General features: G+C 40.4%; 1 protein-coding gene across 2 annotated transcripts; it reads right to left on the bottom strand.

Moving 5' to 3' along the window:
• Positions 1-2,196: 2,196 nt before the first annotated feature.
• LOC311269697 (14-3-3 protein epsilon) lies at positions 2,197-17,520 on the bottom strand. Of its 2 annotated transcripts, XM_084374037.1 has the most exons (7): positions 17,298-17,520; positions 10,291-10,493; positions 8,848-8,954; positions 7,837-8,043; positions 6,289-6,425; positions 5,909-5,963; positions 2,197-3,401 (listed from the first exon to the last, which is right to left on the bottom strand). In XM_084374037.1, the coding sequence occupies exons 1-6, from the start codon at positions 17,359-17,361 to the stop codon at positions 5,956-5,958; spliced, it is 726 nt and encodes a 241-aa protein (XP_084230163.1). In that variant the 5' UTR covers positions 17,362-17,520; the 3' UTR covers positions 2,197-3,401; positions 5,909-5,955. The 2 variants fall into 2 exon arrangements, with proteins under 2 accessions (XP_084230163.1, XP_084230162.1); XM_084374036.1 differs by lacking the exon at positions 5,909-5,963 and having other exon boundaries at positions 17,298-17,519.
• Between the last annotated feature and the right edge of the window lie 927 nt (positions 17,521-18,447).

The following is an 18,447-nucleotide window of genomic DNA, read 5'->3' as shown; positions in this document are numbered from 1 at the left end:
TAAAGAGAGTTTACAGGTTTTAAGGAGTTCTCCTGCATATGTGGAAACAGCAGAAGAAGCTGCATGTAATCTGATTTATTGGCTCCAGTGATGTCACTCAGCGGCAAAGTTGCATTGTGGGCAATGTAGGTGCCAGGTTTAGAAAAGAAAGAAAAATGTGTGGAATATAAAAGGTGATGTCTGCAGAAGTCTGATCTCAAGTGTTTTCTCTCCTGTGTTTATGACTTGAGAACTGGTGGAAAATAAAGTTTTGCCAGGAAGTTCCTTAATTTTTTTTCAAGTGAAAACTTTTTTTTTGTGCTTTCTTTTCAAAAAATGTGAATGTGAAAAAAACATTTTCAGTAGAATTTTGAATTTTCAGTGAAGTTTTTGTTTTTTTTCCTGAAAAACTCTTTACCACACGGTTTCAGGAGAATTATTTTGGGTTCTGTGTAAAACTGAATTTTTCTCTTCAGATGTTTTTTTCAATGTATGAAAAAAAAAGAAGTTTCCGCCACATGTCTAAGAAAGATTATCTGGGCCAGAATAAAGTTTTTCTAATAATCTTTTTCTAAGATCCTTAATATTTATTCCAAGTGAATTTATTTTTCCCCTCGGTTTCACATGAAAAGATTCTCAGAAAAAAAAATCTGTGTGAAAACTTTTTTTTTTCAGGAAAAATGTTTTTCTCACTGAAGGTTTTTTTTTTTTTTTTTTAATGTGTGAAAAAAATGAAAAAAACATTTCTCCTGAAAAATTCTTCTGAAATTTTCTTCTTGACTCACAAGAAAGTTTTTCAGCCACATGTCTAATCCTGGAAAATTGACTTAACTAAACTAAAAAAAATATTAATTTTTTTCCAAGAAGTAAATTTATTTTGCTCGGTTTCACATGGAAAATTCTTGTAAAAAAAAAAAACTTAAAAAAATAAGTAGAATAGAAAAATAATTCTCCAGAAATGTTCACATGAATTTTTTTTCATATTTGTGAAATCAACATTTCATGTCTAAGGAACACATTTTTTTTTCCATGTCTCAATCAAAGTGAGGAAAATATTTTGTACCGGATAATTTTTTTTTTGGATCCGTGTAACTGAGTGAAAACATGAAAAAAAATTCTCTCCAGAAAAGGAGAGAAGAAACTATTTTTGGGGAGAAAATCTCCCCCCAAAACAAATTTTTCACTCAGAAGTGGGAAAAAATATTCCAGAATAAAAAAATTGCACTTGAAAACATTTTCTGGACATTTTCTTTTTCCATGTCTAGACCTGAAAGAAAAAAGTTTGTCAGGAGATTTTTTTGTAAGACTCATTTTGACCACAAGAGGCTGAAGTGCACAACAACCTCATGTTTTAAATGGAGAAGGTGTTGGTGCCTTCAGTGTCACAGCTGGAATACTGTGTATTATCATCAAGTCAGATCAACAGTAACATTTAATGGCCTCATTCTGATAAATGAGCCTTTTCATGTTGCATCATAGTTTATGATTACTGTCAGCTGCAGCAGTCAGAGTACAGAACTTTTGTTTTCTTATGTTTTATTTTCAAAATGCCTTTTTAACACCAGCAGTAGTTACCAGGGAGCTCCAGCAGGGGGACGTACAGCTGCTGTGGGAAACTTTGTCCTTCCTACACCTGATCTGAGGAAACTTTCATTCAAGAAGCCTTACAAAATACTTTTTCACTCAGTTGCACACATGGAAAAAAAAAAAGTTTCCTGCTAAAAGAAAATAAAAACCCACTCTTAAAAACATTTTTTCTAATTCACCGTTTCACTTGTGAAAAAATTTTAAAATTCACTCATGAAAAAAAATTCTTCTAAATAAAAAATGCATTTTGGGTTTTCACAGATAAAAAAGAAAATACAGAACTCTGAAAAATTATCCTGGCAAAACTTCAACAGTAAACTGCTCTTTACACTAATGCATCAGTATCAATAACGATCAATCAGAGGCCTCAAAGAGTGAAGACTACTTTCACTTCTTCTACTTTAAGTTAAGTCGGATTTTGAATTGAGAACTTTTACTTCTAAGTGTATTTATATTTCCGAGTACTTCTTCCAACACTGCCAGTAGAAGCCTTAAATCACTGCAGTCAATCTCAGCTACATGCAGGGATCCTTCTTCTGCTGCGAGTCTGCACTGCCCTCTAGTGGTTAAAACATCACATTAAAAAACAAGCCTTCACAACAGGAAAAGAAAACCTCCGACACAGGCGAGTTTAACATTTTTCAATTTGAAGTTTAATGTTAATTCCATGCTGTGTTTCAGTAAGAATACAGATGGTACTTGTGGCTCCGGTGAGAACATCCAGTAGTACAAATCAGATTCACGTTACACATACTGAACAGAAGGAAGAGAGGAAATGAGAGGAAAGAGACAGAGTTGAGATGAGGAAAAAACCTGAAAGAGTCAGGGGAGTAAAGATACAGCAGGCCTCTATTTCCCAAACTTTTTTTTTCTTTTTCTCAATATAGTGCCAATGCAAAACTGCATTACGTTACAATCAAGAGTGTTGAGCATTCCCCTCCCACGCACACACATACGCACGGTTTGTCTGCTAAAAAGCCATTACCTAACTATCTGCCATTAGCAAGAGCGCTACAGCCTCGCAGCACAATACTTGGTCCGAGAGTGGACAAGAATAGAGGTCAGAGTGATGCTCGGAGAAGGGGGACATTCTGCTTTTTGTCATTTAAAAAAAACAAAACCAAAAAAAAAACGTATTAATGTGTGGAAGGAGCAGGTTTGGTAACCACAAAGTAAAGAGGGCACTTAGTTCTTCCTAAAAGCTTTAACGCATCCCTTTAAACCTTCCGACACTGCTGTGTTTCCTCAATTTGCAAACTGAAAATGTTTCAAAACTGACCGACAGAAGCATGGACAATATATATTGTTCATAAACACACATATACAGGAAAAAGTTGAACAGCAACGTATTGTCTTTTAAATAAACCCTTGCATATGTGTGTTAACAAATACAGGCAAGCGTACTTGGCAACAGATGATACAGCAACGTAAAGCAAAATAAAAACAGTAAAAGAGGACATGAACCTTAAAGGGTACAGGCTTGCAAAAAAAAAGAAAAAAAAAAAAGAAGGTAAAACCCCTGGGAGTGGAAATGAAGACCCGAGCGGGACAAGACGGGGAGGGTCGGGAGATGACGTGCATACGAGGAGAAAAGGTGAGACAGATGGGGGGAAATGGAGGAAAGGGTAGAGAAAGGTAAGAGAGTGGGCTGCGGTATAAACCCAGTTGAAAACTGTGGCTGGGGACAGGAGCTAGTGCTGGGAGGAGAGAAATAAGAGAGGAGGAGGAGGAGGAGGAGGAGGAGGAGGAGGAGGAGGAGGGCTTGTCTTGTGTTGTTCAGTCTCACTGGGTCTCTTCCTCCGCATCTTGCAGTGCTTCTTTGTTCTGTTCTTCACCTGAGAGAACGACACAAACATCAAACAATCAAACCTCAATTAGAGATTTTCAAAAGGCGGCTAAATGTGGCTGAGCGCTTCCACAAGGTCGAACAGGAGACAAACTTTATTTCAGATGACAGTAAATCTATTTCTCTCGCTATAATTGAGGGCTGGCGGCTCGTAGTCGGTAAAATACAGTTAATGTTTTATTTCTATTATCGTGTCATAAACACTTATTCACCAAATGAGCTGAATTACAGGTAGACGAGTCTGTTCACGCTTTACAACAGAGTCTGATATTCAACAAGTGGTCCACAGATTCAATATTTTACCACTTTACAACACAACAAGTGTTTCAATGATTTCGTTTTGAACATTTCATTACAGAAGCCCTGAGGGGCAAGTGAAGAGTTTTTCCCCTGATGATCCATTTTCAAGTCAGATCTAAATGGTTTTCTCTCCTGTGTTTATGACTTGAGAACTGGTGCGGGAAAAAATGTAAGTAGAAACATTTTTTGTCTTTCCATTTTTTCCAAAACCTCTTTCCCACCAGTTCTCAAGTCATAACCACAGGAGAGAAAACCATTTAGATCCAACCTGAAAATGAATGATGGGAAATCTTCACTTGCCTTCGGGGCTTCAGTACTTCATACCAACTCATCCAGAATTTTTCCCAATTCATGTCATGAATTTCTTGAAGTAAAATCATGGGTGAAAAATTATTTAAAGTTGAACTTGTAAATATTCAAACAGCCACGTCTGCAATTTGTGGGAAGGGTTTCTTTAATTTTCCAGTGAACTAATTGTTTCAGCTTTAATATTTTCACTAAGGTTTGTGAGACAGGAGTTCGCAGGAGCCCCAGGTTAGCCGATTAGCTTCGGCTCCACAGGTGCTGGAGTGCTCGTGTCTTGTTATGATGTACTAAAACAGAGTTGAGCACACTGTGCCGCTATACTTAAACTCCTACCAACCCTAACGTCAGTAAATTACTGGGATCAGCTCAGAAATGTCAGACATCAGTCCATCATGCTCTAAACAACCCAAAACATGTTCAAGTATAGTGTCAACATGCAGTCCAGTGAGCAAGAGTTAATCCACAGCGCCTTCGCAACGAGCCAGTCAGATTTACTGACGGGGGTAAATGCCTTGTGAACCTGTACGACTGGTTGCTTAGAAAGGTTACCATAGAGACAGCACAGCCATCCGTGTAATGAAGAATTAAGAGGCACAAATAACAAAAGGCTGGAGAATCCATCATGATTAAAATAGAAACTGTAACGGCGCTCATTAGCACCACGGCTAACTGGGATGTGAGAAAGCCACAGGAGATAGAGCAGCAGCCTCACATGCTGTGACTGCAGTTTGTCTGTTATATCACACTTCAAGAAGCTGCATTCACAGGTTTCCAAACTGTGCTGCAACGCCCCGGTGGGCTGTGTTCAGTGGTGCTCACGTGCACGGTGAAGGAGCAGGGTGTCCGCAAGTTATTTCACTCTATAAAGGATGGATTTAAACCTTCATCCATCATAGTGGAGACTCATCACTCGTGTTTCTGCCCACGTTTTTCTAATAAAAGGTGATGATGAAGTTTTTTTTATAGAGAGCTGAAGTGAAACCTGAACCTCCGGAGTAAGAAATAAACATATGAGCTGAGGCGTCCTAGTGTCCGGCAGGTCAGGGCGGTGACCACGTACCAAAACGTCCCTGATTCATGTTGGGTCGGGGATTTTTGTTGCACATCTCACTCTGTCGTCTCTCTGACTAATACAGGCATACAATACCCTAAAGTAAAATCATATCGGCAATTAATAACTCAGAAAACTAAAATAATAAAAGTCTTAATATTTTCTTAACAGAACAAGTTGGAGGGTCACAACATGAGCAAGAAAACGTACGCTCATGTTTTATCTGCTCCTCCAGTTCAGACAGATTTCTATCTGTATTAGCTTATGACCGGCCAATCACAACCATTTATCTAATACGAGACATTAGCAGCCCACTAAAATTTGTTTCTGAACAAATTTGTTTTGAGAAATAAGTTTCCTCGCTGCTGAATCTCCTCTCATACTGGATGTAAAAGGCCTAATATTAAAGTTTTCATGAGGTAGAGGCACGACCTGCGCTGCTGAGGTTTTTGTCAAATCAGGACTTCTCTCCGTTGGACAGTATTGTGTAACCTTTTGTTGAGATGTAAACAACCTGGCATGAATTTTACTGTTGCTGACTTGCGGACACCCTGAAGACACTGAAACTCACAGCACTCAAGATCCACTTGTGCAGTAAAAGGTGAAGTACAGGTGAAAAATATACGATTATTTATATATGTTGATGAAGTTCTCAGTCATCCAGGTCATGGTAATTCATAGTGCTACATCGTGGGCAGCTGGACCCGCATCCTCTGAACCCCAAAACATTCAACAAGGCTGGACGTTGTAATGTGAGGAGGTTAGTGAGGGAGGTTAGGCCGGTGAGACAGGAGTGAGAGCTGGAGGTGAAAAAGCCAACGCCAGGAGGAAGGACTTACAAAATACACTTTTACAATGGAGGAAGAGTGAAGGAAGAAGGCTGTCCTTAAGACTCTACAGGAGAGATGAGAGATGATTAGAGATGAGTGAGTCGAAAAGAGGGAGAGAAACCACTGTGCTGTTAGGGAAGAAGTTAGGTAGTTATTCCCTGTTTTCTAGAAGGTTTTTAAGAATATATCAGAAATCTTCTTGGCACACGATCATTAATTCAGTCCTCATAGTTTTCATTTTCGTCATGAGTGTACAAGAAGCCTCTACCAAAGACATAAATGATGTTCATTTATCAGTCAGCATTACCCAGAAATCAGAGATAATACTAGTAAACAACTATAACCGATAAAAGGAAAAAGCCTTGAGAATAAAGGAACGTCTCTCTCACCATCTCCCTGCACGTCTGAGGTCCATAGTGTCAAGTTGTCACGTAGCAACTGCATGATAAGTGTTGAGTCCTTATAGCTTTCCTCGCTCAGCGTATCCAGTTCTGCAATGGCATTGTCAAACGCCTCCTTCGCCAACCTGTCAGCAGAGAGGATAGGAGACAACACAGTTACATAGAGCGGCACGATAGTATCTGTTCTATATATTCATTTTCTCCATGAGCAGTCTTGTGTTTTTGTGTCTGTTAACGGCTCCACAGCAGAGGCGGTGAGGTCATGTGCCGCGATGGAAATTAAGCTGCTCCCTTTCAGGACTGTTTTCAAGTTGCCAGGTTCCTGCGAATCATTTAGCCAACATTCTGCAGCCTCATCAGCCAACAGCTGGAACACACTGTTTCTTTTCATGTGGGATTTGATCCACATCTAAAGAGGAAAAGTTTCCTTTTTTTTGAAAAAACATGTGGATGTAATTTACCAAAGTGGACAAAAATGGCCCACTGCGATAGTTGCACAGGACTTTTTCTAATGCACTGAAAGGGGCATTCATGGGTGTTTGGCCTCTAGGGGGCAGAAATAACATTAATCCAATATTTATTCCTGCAATGACAGTAGATGTGCAGGCCATAAAACAAAAAAAGAGGCTAAAAAAGGTGAGTAGAGCTGCAGATTTAAGTAATAAATCTCCACAATGCTGGCACTGTGAGCACTGTGACACTCTGTGACACACTGCCTCTATGATACAAACAAAACTAGGCTGCCAAACAACCCAAAGAATGAAAAATCTGCCAAGGACAACACTGCAGATGCCACACCTTTATCAGTTATGTGATGCCGTATCATCTTAGATTTCTGATATTTGAGGGTTTTAAAACCCACAGCGAGTTTTTATTCCCTTACTTTTTATGCTCTCTCCAACATATTCAAGAACACTCATCTTAATTAAAATAACTCCTTTCAATAATCAAGTCAACCTGTTTAAATCAACAATAACAAACAGGGGTGTCACAATTTTGATTCTAATTTAAAAAAATAATCAAAATGAGCTTTGAATTTCGAATCAAAAGCAGGATCAATGATTCTCTCTGTATTTTCCACCCTCGCCTACTTGTGCGTGTCTGAAGGGGAAAAAACCCTTTAAAAGACGACACACCTGGCTTACAGGTAGCCTGCAGCTACACTTCCAGACACTTAATCCTGTGTGCACAAAAACCCACCGGTGTTGGAGACGTTGGGTTTATTTTCTTTTTCAGAGATCCCTTGTTGATTTGTTTGGGCAGAATGGAAACAACTCCGTAAAAAAAATTAATTAAAATCATTTGTTGTTTATTGTTGAATCCCTGAACAGAGGTATTTTGTGTTTAACTCAGGATGAAGTCAATCTGTTGTTGTAAAATACCTCTCTCTTTTTAAAGAACGTGAAAATGTAAATGATAGTCAAAGCTGAAAAAATGTGACCTTTAAGTCAAAAGCTGAATCAAATCAGGGCCTTAAAAGAGTTAGGACACCCCTAGAAAGTTTTTGTGACAAAGACAAAGAAAAATCACACATACTTGCAAGCACGGTCTGGCGAGTTGAGGATTTCATAATAGAAAACGGAGAAGTTAAGGGCCAGTCCCAGGCGAATGGGGTGCGTTGGAGGGAGTTCGGTCAAGGCGATGTCGCTAGCAGCTTTGTACGCGACCAAACTGTTCTCTGCTGCCTCCTTCCTGTCGTTGCCTGTGGCGAACTCTGCCAGGTACCTGTGGTAATCTCCCTTCCTGAGCAGAGGGAATGACAGATTTCACACATGATGAAACAAACACATCATCAGTCCAGAGTCTCACTGAACATTTTAAAATAAGACAAAGCTCTGTGTTACTGGAATAACACAGAATATTCAAAACTCTCAAATTCTGCTGAAACCATACACAATTAAAACTGATTAAGCAGCACAATGTAGCCTTGGGGAAGAAACTTTAATGACTGATTTTTTTATGCCTAAACAAACTAAATAAACAAACTTTGTTTTCCTGACTGAATAAACAAACAGGTTGTATAAGGACAACACAATTTCATATTGTTTTACTTTGTTTATATTTGGCTGAAAACCTCCAATTGGCAACGACCAGCATGTTTTTGTTTTGTTTTGTTTTGTTTTGTTTTAATTTAGTGATAAACGGACAGGTTTCTTTAGCAAACAGGAATACTTAATGTCTCGGTTTGGGTTAGACTCTGGATCCAATGACTGCACTGTAAATCTAACAGGAAGCAGCTCAGACAGACACATGCATATAATAATTAACTGCCAGGAGGAACAGAGGTTCGTGGCAATCTGCAGTCTAATTAAACAAGGGAGAAACCTGTTCTACTGTATTTCCCAGTTTGTAAATAGAAAATCCCGTTCATGCCAGCCAACAGCAAGTCAAGAACCCGTAGACTTTGTTTAATAGCCTTGGGAATGTTACTGATGTCGGGAAACAAAACAGGAAAATAATAACGTTACTCCTTCGACTGATGACTCATCAAATCAGACTGTACCCGTGTTTAACATGTCAACTGTTACACGTTTAGTAGATACTTACATTTTGTAGTAGAAAACCTTAGACTCTCCCGTGGTTGCAGCTAAGATGAGGTGCTTGTCCAGTACATCCAGAATGTCGTTGCAGATTGATTTCAGCTCCGTCTCAACCTGCAGATCAAAACACATCAACGCTGCTGTCAATGGTCTGTGTGCTCACACAAAACTTACAGCTGCCTGATCAAAAATGTTCTTGATATATCAGTAGTAAAAAAATCATGTCTGAGTCGTGACTGGCATGAATTCATTTAAAAAAGAAAACCCTAACCCCAGTGAACTTTAGCCTCTGTGTTACTTGGTAACTGGTACAGGGACTTCGTAATGCGTTCAGCTGCATCACATAAACTCTGAAACCAGGATTCCTTTGTGAGGCAACATGCGCGGATGCCAATGGGGAATTCATGGTGCATTCAAGAGCACCTTATATCTCCAGACATCTATTTTAAGTGCCACAAAGGTCATTTAAAAAGAAGAGGCACGGTGATGACAAGCACAGAGCCGTCAAATGATATTAATTACTAGCCCTCGTTAGTTTGGGCATTTAATACTCAAAGTCCTATATCCACTAAATCTTACAATAAAGACTCTACTAGGTCTTAACACAAATTCTCAGCAATTATGCCAGTATGTAGGATAATGGATTTTACCCACGCTCCAACACACACAAAGTCATATAAAGCTTTCCCTCCCCCGCATTACATGACTTAAGGCTGCTGTGCTGCATTGCACTCAGTGGTGCCGCCAGTGACTGGGAGGTTCTCTGCAGCAGATAAAGTGATTTAAAGTTGATTCGTGGTTGCTGCCTCCCTCATTATTTCACTCAGACAAGTGCTGTTGGGCTGTGAAATCACACAATTTCCCCTCAGAGTGGAGGAGAGCTTAACAAGTTCTGCCAGAAAGGGGTAAAGCATCTCTGGCATGTTGCCTACTGGATATGGAAATTCGATTACCTGAGTACAACTGCACTCATCTCTGTGAAATCACAAAAGCAGGTAGCAACTTCAAATCAGTTCGACTTCAGTCCACTGGGTTTGGATTTTTCATTACGGTGTCCAATTCAGAACTTCTTGAGCATTAAAAGCCAGAGATATTTGCTCTATGAAGTAGTGGAAGATAATCTGTGACAGGACAGAGGACTTCTAATGTTTTGTTGGAATCTGTTATGGACATCAGTGCAGCGGGACCACAGCTGTGCCATTCTGTTTCTCCAATACTTTTCCCTTTAAAGTCGGCAGAACATGGGCTGCTGCAGCTTTCAAGGTGGTCAAAAATCACAAAAGAAGAAATAAACATCTCAACAACTTGTACAGATAATGTACTTTTTTTTTAACGTATTGTTCTTGTCAAATTTTGTCTCTTAAGTAGTTTATTTAGACTGTTTTCAATAAACATGATGAAACCTATAATACTGCAATCAGTTAACCAGTTAGGTGTGATAGGTTCTGACCGTTTTCCTGTATTCTCGGATCATCTTTAGTTTGTCTTCTTTGTCGCCTTTGCTTTCTTCTTTCTGTTCGAGGCTGCTGATTATCCTCCAGGAAGCTCTTCTGGCCCCGATCACGTTCTTGTACGCTACTGACAGCAGGTTCCTCTCCTCCACTGTGAGCTCGACGTCCATACTGGCCACCTTCTTCATCGACTCCACCATTTCTGTAAAGACACGGGAACAAACAACATTAGGCATGGGCTTCTCAAGTACCCGTCCCCCCCAGTACAAAAAGTACTGGAAGACTGAGAACAAAGTTTGGCCACATGGAGGTTGTTGTTCATGTCTCATTGTCAGTCTTTCTTATGTTAATATCCAATTCAGCCCCTCTGTGACAAAACACAAGACAAAGTAAGAATTGTCCTCTTAGTAAGCTCTGTCAAAACCAAGAAAAAAGACACCATCAAGTCCTTGCATTTAGAGCGTAACTAATTCATTGGCATGTTTTCTATTATTAGCTCGTTTTAGCCTATCACAGATAGATTGATATCGGCATGTGGGACAGCAAATATGCCAAACTGCTGTACAGAAATGCTTTTGTTTTGAGTGTTTTAGCAGGATTTGCTGCCGTTCTTTGTCATATAAGGGGAGTCTTTGGGTTTTGGACTGTTGGTTGGACAAAAGAAGCCATCTCAAGACGTCACTTTGGGCTCTGGGAAATTGTGATAAGCATTTTTCGATATTTTTTTCGATATTCTACAGACTAAATGATTAATTGATTAATCAGGAAAAGAATCGCCTGATTTATCGATAAAGAAAAGAAGTGATAGTTGCAGCCCTAATTTGGATTTGGTTATTTTTTAAACAATGAATTTAGTTCTGAAAGGATTTTTGCTAAATGAAATGAACCTATGAAGACCCCTGCCGGAGAGTAGGGAGTTTATTTTTAAACGCAGTACAGTACATTCATCAATACACATGGTGAAACGTGTCAAACATTGGGTGAGCATTCCAGTGGCAGCACAGTACGAGTGTTAAATGACCTATCATCAAGCCCTGTAGTTGGGCTCTGGCTGTACAGTCATAAATGCCTCGGGCCCTCTTGACAGTTGATACCATTCTTTACCCCTGACCTTATGTACCTTTAAACTACCTTTTAATTTACCCCTCGCCCCAAGCAAAGAACAGACACTTGACTGGTTGACTGGGCTTTTTATCTCTCTTTTTACCTGTTTGGCCTGAAATACAAGGGCCGGTCCGACCTCATAGGTAACTTCAACTAGGACAGTCAGTATTTAGTTGCACTAGTGTTTCAAATGGCCAATAATTAGTTGCTGATCATAGATGTGACTACAGAAAGTATTGACAAGTTTATTTTTGCAGGTAGTAGATATGTTCGTAACATTTCATTAATAACCAACATTTCTTTTTTTTTTAAAACCCCGTGGAGTTTTTGATTTCTTGCAGCAGGTGATGCAATACGTTCTCCTGGTTTCAAACTGTTCTTCTGATTTGCAGGTGGCAATAGTGTGCCAAGATATGCAGCATTGTGCCAACAAAGAAGAAGTCCGCAAGCTAAGGCTCTTTCAAGCCTCCAGAAAGAGAGTCAGGCTTTGAAGACAATTTTCATAGTGGCAAAACTGTTGCCTTCTAGTTTGACTACAGTGAGACTGGGTAATGTTACTGACCGAATTGCCTCGATACTATAAAGAATTGAAAAATGTCTTGTCATTCGATACCAAACTTTAATAACTTAGGAGTTAATCTCGCCAGTGTCAGTGGCACAATAAGCATGCAGCATGCTTGTTGTGCCAAGATCTAATAGTGCTGGTGACTCCTAAAGAAACCCACCCTAGACTCAGCTGACATCTGCAACTACAGACCTGTATCTCTTCTTTCATTCCTCTCTAAAACCCTGGAACGTGCCGTTTAAAACCAACTGTCTTCAGGACTGTGCCGCCAGAGCCTCGTCTCACTTGTCAGTCCTCATTCTCCTCAACTTATCCTCTGCGTTTGACAGTCAACCACAACATCCTCCTCTCCACTCTGGCCAAACTTGGTATCGCTGACTCTGCTCTAACCTGGTTCACATCAAACCTGACAAATCGCACCTTTCAGGTCACATTGAATGGCTCCATGTCCAAACTCTGCTTTCTGGAAACTGGTGTCCCTCAAGGCTCAGTACTAGGACCACTTCTGTTTTCACTATACACTAGATCACTAGGCTGTGCAATCACATCAGATGGATTCTTTTACCATTGTTATGCTGATGACACCCAACTGTTCCTCTCTTTTCCCCCATCCTCCAATACCCACGTTGCAACGCGCCTCTCGGAATGTCTTATTTCATCTCCACTCAAGTTAGCTGGAGGCTAAACCGGAAGTCTCTGGTCCTCATGCTCTATGGGCCCCATAAAGTGGAAGATCCAGGCACTTTTATAACTGGGAAGTTTAACTTTTTTGGGCTCATGCGCCACTGAGCAGTAGAAATAGGTTTTTCGAATAGCCATTATATTAGAAATATTAAAATAGTTCATGCGCCTATGGTTTTGTCTGAAGAAAAAAAAAGTCCATTATTTTTCCCTTGAATTTACCAGTGCCTGGAAATAATACATGGTGGTAACTTGTTATTATTACCAGGCTCCAGTAAAACGTGTGTGGTGCTGTCTTTTTCCACACGAGTTCAGTACAAGCCTGTGCCGCCATATGCTACAGTACATACAAACAGCAGATCTTGTATAATTGACAAATAGTTCCCAGTTCCCACTGAGCAGCTTTCATAAGAACGAATGGGGCTCCACTTCAGGCGCTGTAACCAATTCTCATTACAAATCCATGGTAAACATGGATGTAAACCGTCCAGGATTGTATTACTGAAACTGGTACACAGTCCTGATTAATCGGGACACTTTTTCTGGGAAGAAATGTTGCAGTCAAATGTTTCAACACTTTGAGCGCCACTAACTAAACAAAATGACCTCTGTCGTACAGGGGTAGAGGCAGGAAACTCAAAGATAGAAATCTGGCAAATGAAACAAAAACATCTGCCTGGTTTAATCCACTGGAGGTAAATGTGAAGATAATCTAAGATGATCTTAAAGCTGCCTCCTCCATTATAATTATTAACATTTTGTGGGAAAGGGGTACATACATTGATTTGCTTCATTGGAAATAAGCACATATTCTTTCCATTAACGAAGACTTTAAACCACAGCGCAGAGTCTTGAAAGGTTTCTGTCGTCCTCAGTACTTTATTAATGGAGTGCCTGGGACACTGCCCAAGTATAAACTCCTCTAATGCAGAGATTCACCACCTATGGACACCTATTGTGGGAACGGAGCCAGGACAATGAGCCAGTGTCTTCCTTTTACTTTTACATTTCAGATCCTCAAGGTGAGTCAGTAGGGTGTGGTGTGAAAAACGAACTGAATGAATGCAGGGATGAAATGGCAATGAATGCAATTTGACACTCTGCTTTGAAGGAGCTATTAATCATCACAACAAGCAGTTTCCCTGGGGATTATTGTAAAACAGACACAACATGGGGCCTCTTCAATCGAATAACAAGGAGCAGTTCAACGAGGGCTTGCAGGAATATAAACATCTAAATAGATTAAAAATGGTTCTGGAACGGTCATTAAATATAATGTCTGGATAATAAAAAGAAGATATGAAACAATATATTATTACGCTGAATAGGAAAACGCAAAAGCTGCAGATGAGACACGCTTCCCATGCTAAAGCTAGCTGCTAGCCTGGAGGTAAGAGCAGTGTCAATCATTCGGCTTTTAACTTCACAGACAGGGTGTTATCTGCAGAAGCCAATAGCGGGGCTCTATGCAGCATGCTGGCGAAACCCGATACGAGATGGTTGCAGGCCAGGAGGAGCACTATGCTGCTTTGATCACTTTACCCTCCAGCCCAGCCTGCACTCCAACTGAATGACCTCTCAGTGCTTTTTAAACATTTTTCTCAGCATTAAAAGCTATACAGCTGTGAGGTGAAACAAACTGGGGCCCAATGTGGAGAGGCAGGAGCAGCAGGTTCCTGGCCTGTTTTTCCCCCATTCTGTGTTCACATTTCTTTTAGGAATGTCTTCAGTGTTCCTGAACCTAACAATACAGGCCTCTCCTAGGTATGACAATTATAGCTTTAGGTTACAGTCACCAGCTTGGATTATTTCAACCTAGTTCTTGAGACATCATGTTTTGTCTGTAACTGTTGCCTGATAGACAACTCTAAATACTACAATACCAATGAGCCTTATGATTCAGAGTGACAGCAACCTCAAAACAGCTTAGTAGTTGCTGAATTTACCATCAATTGTATTAAGTATCATGGACTCCACCCACTGTTAGCAGCACATGTAACATGTATTTTACTATGAGTGGATGATCCTAGAAATGTAGCTTGAGAGTCACACTTAAAAGGTTAAATTTACTGGCATCAGGAGGTGACGTTGCAGCAATCAACTGAACAACCCTCGTCTCAACCCAACCCAACCCTACGATGGCCAATTAAAATGCAAAAACCCTCTAGAGTCGTTCAGTTTGTCTGATGTTGGCTACTGTAGAAACATGGTGAACTGTGGAGGAGTTTCTGCTTCCTCAGTAGATATAAAAGCTTCATTCTAACGAAAACCACTATTCTTACTTTCAGGTGATTATACACCAGTGAAAACATAATCATGAATATTATATTCCACTTCCTACACACAGGACCTTTGTTGTGCTCAAACTACAAGTCATGTAACACGGTTAATTGGAAAAATAATAAGGACTTAACTTCAAGAACCAGGGGCACCCAAAATAACTCCTACTTCACAACCCTACAAAACTCACTTGGACACCAAGAACCTAGAAAAAGGATGTTAGGGCCAACAGTTACACCTGTACTTTACGTAGCATATGCTATAATAAAGCAGCCTTCTTCAATGTGGCGTCATTGAATATTAATTGAAAAGCAGTAACAGATAAATCATTACATTGCTGCTCAGAGCCAATATAGCATTCGTGTGTGCTGTATTTACCGTCCCTGTCACCTATAAATTGGCAGTAGTAGTAGTAGTAATCAATATCTGTATAAAGAGGGTGAGCTGGCAGGACGGGGCAGTGGTGTTTTGAAGACGTGTTATGTGTGTGACCCACCAATGGGTGTTTTAAAAGCAGCTAGCAGCGGTTAGCAGCTAACTCAAACTAGAAGAAGAGCAACCGATTCCATTCGAAACCATTTGTGGTTGCACAAATATGTTGCTTGCAAGAATACGCCATTGGTCGCATCATGATGTACATGATACACAGGCACTTCCACCAAATGACTTATTGGAGAAAAAATATGGATCAATAGTGAAATCCATTATTGTACATTGAAAATACTAACAACTTACTAATAATGGAGCCAAAGAAGTGTGTATGAGGTACGTATCCCTAGTCAATGTATTACCTGCAGTATTTCAGCTCTCCGCCTGTCTGGAGAAGCAGCAGGACATTGTACTGCTGTAAACTGAACCAGCAGCAAGACGTATTTTAGCCACCTAAAATAAGTCCCACCTAAAAAATATATATCCATTTCAGTGTAGGCTATGTTTTGAACATTTTTGCCGCCAGACAGCTTTTTCCCAAGGCACTACATTCCACTTGTGCGTTGGAATATGAACTGTATGGTTGAGGGAATGCCGTGCCAAAGGGAAAGGCTGTTTGACGCCAACGAAAGCACTAAAAATGTTCAAAACATAGTGCACACTTAGACAGAAATATGTTTTTTTAGGTGGGACTTATTTTAGGTGGTTAAAATACGTCTTGCTGTTGGGTCAGGTTTACAGCGCTGCTTCTCCACACAGGTGGAGAGCCTACGGTCATCGACTCTATACGTTGGACTAGGGATGAGTACCTCATACCACATCCAAACACCCAGACTATCCCTTCAAGGCCTCTTTGTGTTGGCTAATGAAGTACACTGTACATTAATTGCATATTGACTAATGAACAGCTAAATAAACGTTGCTTTGGTAAGAGGACTTCCAGTCAATTAACTACAAAGAAAAGTTGGCTCAAGCTAAACTTCTGGCTGAGATTGCTGCTCGGCTACCAATCAAATAGAAGCGATACTCCCCTGCCCCGCCTATTCTTGGACACCATTGGTGATGGATCCATCAATCAATACACAGGCCACCTCGCAGTCGGAAGGCGATGCTGGCCTCACTAAAGCAGCAGACTGAATGTCAGCCTGCTTGAAACAAACGCAAAGCTAACTTCACATCTTACACTTGAATGCAGCTTTGTTCCACGTCTAACAGCCTCACCTGGCAGAGCATGAGCTAGTCGCTTTACACGGATTGATCAAAAGCAATGTCGCCCTTTAAATTCGGCTTTCATCCAACACGATATGAAGAATCGAGTCAAATCTAAGTTTTCCTTCGGGCTTTCACTGGTTTGCCAGGCTGAAAGGGGGCTTCTCTGACCAAAACACTTGGTGGGGGCGGTACGTTAGCATTAACTGTAGCACAATTTTCGGATATATGTCCCCACTCGAGCTGCTGCTCGTTGGGTAAGACACTGCAGAGTCGAGCGAGGCGAAAGTTATGTTTGTCAGGGTGTGGACGTTTGCTGCACTGTTACATATTTGAATGGGGTTTGGCGTGACGCGTGTCGGGGCTGAAGAAAGGCTAGCCCAGCCACTTAGCATTTTAGATAGCGAGCGTTAGCTAACTATCGCTAGCTGGGGCAGGGGGGGACTAGCTTAGCCCACCGCCTAACGTAAGCTAAATCTTAACCAGACACTAGCACACGCGACAGAGCACGCGTTTCTTCAAGCGAAATGCGCTTTCTCTTTGAGCTAAAATCGGCTCATTTACACGTTTTTTTACTGATTCATTCTGCTGAAGAAATCTCCGCCATTTTGTCTCTCACCCAACAAATCCATGTGAACTGCTTTACCTGCGTCTCCAAGCCCCCTGCGCAGGGAGACAGAGGGGGAAGAGGGGCCAGGCATTCTGCAATGGCTGTTGCTTAGTTATTCGGAGCCTTACCGTCATATCTCTCCGCTTGCTCGGCGAGTTTCGCCTGGTATACTAGGTTTTCTCTTTCTGCCATGGTGCTCGGGTAGTGGGACTGTTCGTGGCGTCCCGGCGCAAAGGGAGGATTATCGGCTGCTCGGCGATTTCTACTGGTGGATCAGCAACAGCACTGTGCCGCTCCGCTTAACCGAAGACCGACCGGTAGCACTGGCGTAAAGATGGCGTCGCTGCTCCATCCGGGAAACCCACGCAGCAGTCTTCATGTACGCCTACACCCTCGTGCCATACATCCCGAAATAAACCTCCCTCTCTGAGATCACTCCAGCAAACTCAATTCAAAAATCCACAAATCTAGTGTCGGGTTGTTTCTCCATACATTTAACATCTCAGATATTGGTTATTTTTGTTCTGTTGTGGTAAGTCATTAATTCGGCATACATAAAAACCACAAATACTCATTTATTTTTATGCTTTAAATAATTATTAGTCATTTATCTAACCAAAAGTGATACATAAATTAGTGAATTTATAATGAAATTCACCCTCTGCGAGCAAGCAATTTTGCGATAAATTGGTTTGTTGATCATACATGCCTGAAGAGTAATTTCTTTCTTATAGTTTAGTTGAAGCAAAGGATATTTTTTTTTATTTATAATATAGTTTTTATTATGGTACATTTCATTAAAATATGTTCCACTTTGACTTAAAATCCACTACTCAAAATTAGTTAGGGATATGGGTGCATATCTGCATGTGTATGGATGTGCAATTAAGGTAAAATGTAATGTGTCATCATTTTGAGGGACCAAAAATATTCACAAAACACAAAATAAAAAACACAGAATAAACTGTGAAACACTAAAATCCTAAATTTGGATGAGTATATAATTAATAAATGTAGATTACAAGTCTCAAATGTCTTGCAAGATTAGTTATAGTAACTAACAAATTGTTAACAAACGTAGTACTAGTTACTGTGGTGCAATAAAGTGTAGCAAGGTTATAGAGGTGTAGAGTATACAATACAATGGGAATGCAGAAGAATTCAACCACAAGGGACATACAGTACCTTCATTTAACCCGAGAACACAAATAACTGGTACTCAATGGGTTTATTTATTTTTCTTTTCTGGACTTATTACACCACAAATCTGTTCTGGGG

The sequence above is a fragment of the Pagrus pagrus genome (genome assembly GCF_965226575.1).
Source record: "Pagrus pagrus genome assembly, chromosome: 14".
Classification (NCBI taxonomy): Eukaryota; Metazoa; Chordata; class Actinopteri; order Spariformes; family Sparidae; genus Pagrus; species Pagrus pagrus.
Note: the sequence above shows the minus strand (reverse complement) of the source record. Positions and strands in the feature narration are given on the sequence as shown.

Coding starts and splice junctions, on each gene's coding strand:
- LOC311269697 (XM_084374036.1), bottom strand. CDS start 17,361: ATGGCAGAAAGAGAAAACCTAGTATACCAGGCGAAACTCGCCGAGCAA. Junction 10,494..17,297: donor GCAAGCGGAGAGATATGACG/GTAAGGCTCCGA, acceptor GTGTCTTTACAG/AAATGGTGGAGTCGATGAAG. Junction 6,426..7,836: donor TCGCCAGACCGTGCTTGCAA/GTATGTGTGATT, acceptor CTCTGCTGACAG/GTTGGCGAAGGAGGCGTTTG.